Source organism: Tuber melanosporum (assembly GCF_000151645.1).
Source record: "Tuber melanosporum whole genome shotgun sequence assembly, scaffold_18, strain Mel28".
NCBI lineage: Eukaryota > Fungi > Ascomycota > Pezizomycetes > Pezizales > Tuberaceae > Tuber > Tuber melanosporum.
The window spans coordinates 752,727-757,808 of record NW_003298841.1 but is presented as its reverse complement, the minus strand read 5'-3'; the positions used below and the strand labels follow the sequence as shown (position 1 = coordinate 757,808).

Genomic DNA, 5,082 nt, shown 5'->3' with positions numbered 1-5,082 from the left:
CTGCCGTAGTATTAGTTTGGTAAAAGTAGAAAGCTCTGATTGTGTGTGGCCTTGCGAGTGTAATATCACTCCTGTAGCCCCAGGTCTACTCCTGCTGGCACCTCATAAAATTTCCAGTGCAATGCCCTCTGCACTACCTTACACCAGATAATCGAACCCTCCAAAAGAGTAACCTACTGTAATGCTAAGAGGTTCTTGAGTTATTGATGGCCAGTAACCCCTCTGATAGTAGCCAAACTCTCTTAACAGCTAGTAAATGGACCACATCACCTCGCCTGAGAGATCTGGTAAACGGCTGAATCTACAGCCATATCTTATGGGAATGCAATAGTGAATGATTTCCCTGAGCTATGGGGACGGGCTTTCCATCAAAGCTGGCTGAAGTTGGCTAAGAAGATCTCCTCATTCAAGGAGAGGATCCTGCCTCCTACCAAGTACTTAGAGTATATCGAGTTGGTAATGGATGATAATGGTAGTCTCACTGTAGTTTAATGGGAACCGGGAAGTAACTGTTAGGTGGAGACAACTTGATAGACTTCAAAGTTGTCTAGGCCAATTGAGATTCATTTCTGTAGATGGGAATTGTCTAGGAAGGCTCGGACTTTGCTTGTTTTGTTTATGACTACTAGGAGTGAAGTAGAATCTGTAAAGTAGGGTAGAATTGTAAAAACAATATTATATTATTAAGGTCTCTTCTCTGTTGCTTGATGATGTTAAAGCTTGGGAGGCACTTCGATATTTATATTCCACGTCTGAGTGTTTGCAGACTACATCTATTTATCATACAACTATGTACTTCTTCAATCGTAATTCGCAAAGTCGAGTTTTCTTCCAAGGTGCGAACACCTGTAGACCCTGAAAACCATCACACCCTTTTCGGTAATTACGATATTTCTTCTTAGGAAGCGTGCTGTCTCCAATAGTAATATCTCGATTAGCAGAGTCTTTAGACTTAAGGCCTAGTTCTTAAGTCAAACTGAGTTGGCTCCAATTGTCTTTGCCATTGGTAAAATGATCAGTTTTATCCACAGCTATATCTGCAAAGGTGGTTGTCATTACAACTATCGTAGGCCGTCTGACTCCGATCCTTTGTAACTCCATACCCAACCAATAGATTTTCTCTAGATGACTTCCTATCAACTCGCAGGAAGCTATTCCACCAGATTGGTAATTAATCCCTCGGTCGGCAACCCTTGGTTGCTCTCTGGGTAGTAGGTTTCAGTAACCATTGTAGTATTGAGAATCACCTCATGATTACGACATGTTCCGAAACACAGTTGCAACACTCCGTCAAGTTCGTTGGCTTCTTTGGTAGTGTCTTTTGGAGTTCTAGACTCTTCTGGTGGATGTAAATGTATTGGTCTCTAGTAGAGATCCTTTACCATTTGATACCATTTCTTTGTGTGAAATCGTCCGTTACTTACGGGCTGTACCAAAGGTATCATGTCTTTGGAGCCAAGTAACTCTCGGAGTAGTTGACGGAATTACTCCGTTCCACTTTCCAGACCTAGCAGAGGGTCCCCTCTCATATATCCTACGAACAGGACCCAGTCGGACAGACGGCGACGACGTATATGGTGATATTCTAATACCTTTAATTCTGTGGTAATATAGTCACAGGACACAACTGAGATTGATATATATGCTGACGTGCGGGCCCTATAAGGGAGCTGGAGGGGAGTGTTGGAGACCAGAGATTCTGATTCCGAGTGGAGTTACCCTACTTAGGGTGGTTCCTAGGTATCGGGTACTGGTATTCCTAATACTAACCGTCATGGCATGGTTGATTGGATATTAACCGCGAAAACCCCCAAGTACCTTTGTAGACACAAGTTCATCATTATTGCCAATGACATCACCGTCAGAATCATATCTTTCTGCTCCGTCTAAGATAAATATTTCCACAAGTGCATGGAATATGAGCAAAAATAGGGCATTACAAGAATTTACTTGTCTGCTAATTCTGGTGCCAGAATTGGTATGACACTTATGTTATTCTATACTGGCAACTTTGAAACTTTAGAAAGTCAAGAAGCTATAAATAAAGAGTCTCACCTGGTAGATACCGAGCCGAGATCCATAATACAACGATTCATACCTTCACTTGAATGACAATATCCGGTACAGCTCTAGTGTGAGAGTGCACGTGAATCTATTGGAAGTGAAAAAACTTACTTCATTCATGTGTGGCTGAGCACTTTGTGGACGAATGAATAAGATTCGTCAAGGTATGTACATACTCTGTCATCTCTCTATACTTCTCTCCTCGCCCCCTTTTCTCTTCTTCCCCTAACTATCTCTTACTCCGCATTCTACTATCATCCTCTTGCTTTTTTTTTTTCAATTAATTCTAATTGATATAATATGTGGTCTAATCAATTCTCAGGTTGGGATAACCAAGAGCTTATTCCGGCTGAAGGTGGTGGTGCTTCGCCTCAAGTTTCATGCTCAGGTTATCTAGGCTACAATGTCTACAATGTCTACAAACCAAAAGCAGCACCTCCTACCTCTCTTAAAAAAAGAAAACCGAGTACACCACTGTCAATTTGGAATCCGGATCCTGTACCCCCCCCATACAAACCAACGCCAACCAGCCCCACTGCTACCAATTGCACTCGCAGCGCCATCAGTGAATCCAATATCCTTCTGAAGAGCGACAGGTCGGCCGATATTATGGGGGTTTCTGACTTCGAGGTCCACAGCCTCTCCGTGAAACCCATAATAACTTTACAAGAACTAAGGCAGCCGAGGATATTGGAACTCCCTGAAATGGCAGATAATGACGTATACTGCAAATACGTTTCGATGAAGGACTTTGATAGCTGGATCATTGAAAACCCAGAACTGGAAGAGAACAAACGCATTCGTTATGAATACAATTCCTTTACTGTGCATCTTATCATAAAGTATATGGCAGCACCAACTCATGACTCACTACAATATTTTTTCAACCAAACCTTCTCCTCCTTTCTGAATGGAAGGATCGAATCATTAAAAGTGATGCAGTTATTTTCCGTTAGTACAGGTACTAGTATGTGTTAAAACAACTCCACTTAAGAATAATGTAGCTAACTCTGTTCAGTGTTTGAAGGTTTTGGGAGCAAGTGAAGTGGCGGATCTTCAAAATTGCCTGATGCCTTTGCATAACTGAACACCATGCGATTTCCTGAAATCGTTTGTGAGTCAGGATTTTCGGAAAGCTGGGATAATTTGATGGATGATGCACGTCTTTGGCTGCTGGGTACAGAAGGAGAGACAAAAATGGTTGTCATTTTGTCCTTTATAGAGAGTCAGTTAAGGGGGAACCTAGTTGAAGACACTACTGACGCAAACAGCATCACTGAAGAACAGACTGTTATTGAGAGTATCAAACAATCAACCACCCAAACTAATTTGGCACAAATGTTAGAACAACTGAATCAACATGCCAAGTTAAACAAACCATTGCTAGGAGACCTTTCGGCAACTTTCCACTTATTCCGCGCCATAAAGGATTATACGGATATTGAGGAATTTTTTAATTCAATAGTTCTTCCACCTACCTTTCTGTGATTCTACTGTTCACTCACTAGAAGTACCCCCCAATGATCCTTCCATTCTCCCAGCCCTCATGAGAAATTCTACCATTCTGAAAATACCTGCTAGTACTTCTACAGTGCTCTCAGTACACCCCACTGCTCGTATCATTCTCCCAGTCCTCTCTAGAGGTTCTACCATTCTCTCAGAACCTTCTAGCGATTCTACCACTCCCGCAGTACCTGCCAGTACTTCTACTGTTCCTCCAGAACCCTCCAGTAAATCTACTGTCCTCTCAGTACCTCCCACTGATCCTACCATTCTCTTGGTCCTTGCTAGCAATTTTACTGTTCTCCCTTCTCCTCCCTGAGATTCTATTGTTCTCCTAGTATTCACTAGCATTTCTACCTGAATCTGGGAATATCAGATCCTGTTAGTGCATATCTTCGGCAATAATCTGCTCCAAGTGTGTTGGAGCTTGAGGGTGGCGTGGTACCTTTCTACATTAGGCTTATCTGTCATTATTGCAATTTTTTCTCTTACTGTCAGAATTGCATCACTCTAGTTACTCTTGTTGCTCACTCCCAAAGTACAGCTGTCTTTTACTGGTAATACGTGTCATGGTTGTATTCATGTTACTTCCTCTTTCATTTGTAACACTTTGTTATCTTCTATGTATTTAAGAGCCAGGATATCGCTCATAGTGAAGGAGAGAATAGTGAACGAGCCTTGTCCTATCACAACAAACCTATCCTAGTCACTGGTATTCCTCAAGCGATTATTCTGTTTCGGAGTCTTACAGCTCTCATCGTACTTCCCAAAATGAACAGGTTATGACCCCGGAGCTCACAGCACTTACAATCACTTTCACTATTCATGAGTAACAATTCATATCCTAAACTCTCTACCCTACCAGAGCACGATCCTGAGAGACACATAATGGTTACCCTTGGATCCTCTACCTTCTGGTCTCAGATCAAGGAAGACAAACCTGTTACCATCAAACTTGATAATATCAAGCAATAGACTGGCCAGGAAAACTATAATATTTGGGAAACGACCATGCAGTTAGTTTGGAAAGGTATGAAGACTTATGAAATGGTTGTTGAAGCACAGCAGCAATCTGAAGATGCGGACCAGGATGAAGTGACCGCTTACATGGCACTTTGCCATCAGGCATCCGCGATCTATATACAAGTTGTTTCTACAGAGATGTTAGAGAAACTTGTTGAATTCGATCAACCACATGAGATGTGGAAATATCTCAGGACAAAGTATTACCGCGATACTGCTTTCGCTCTCATTTCCCAGATAACCAATCTCTTCTATCTATCAACCTCCTCTGATCCTACATAGCCCATATCCGCCTTTATTGCTCAGTTTGAAACTGAATGGTTACGACTGGGAAAACTGGCGAAGGCATCCAAGGACTCATATCGCCAAATGTTTGCCAAATTCTTAGCCGAAGATAAGGCAAAACACGATTTTCTCTTAGGCTTTCTTGTAAGCTATCAAAAGAATATCGTTGATAACCTCGCCACAAAGAATGACCTCACCTTTGCTGCA

General features: G+C 42.0%; 1 protein-coding gene across 1 annotated transcript; it reads left to right on the top strand.

Annotated features, from left to right (window-relative positions):
• Positions 1 to 459: 459 nt before the first annotated feature.
• Positions 460 to 1,890, top strand: GSTUM_00005216001 (uncharacterized protein; the record flags this gene model as incomplete). Its single annotated transcript, XM_002837228.1, has 2 exons — positions 460 to 483; positions 1,741 to 1,890. The coding sequence occupies 2 exons, from the start codon at positions 460 to 462 to the stop codon at positions 1,888 to 1,890; spliced, it is 174 nt and encodes a 57-aa protein (XP_002837274.1).
• Positions 1,891 to 5,082: the final 3,192 nt, after the last annotated feature.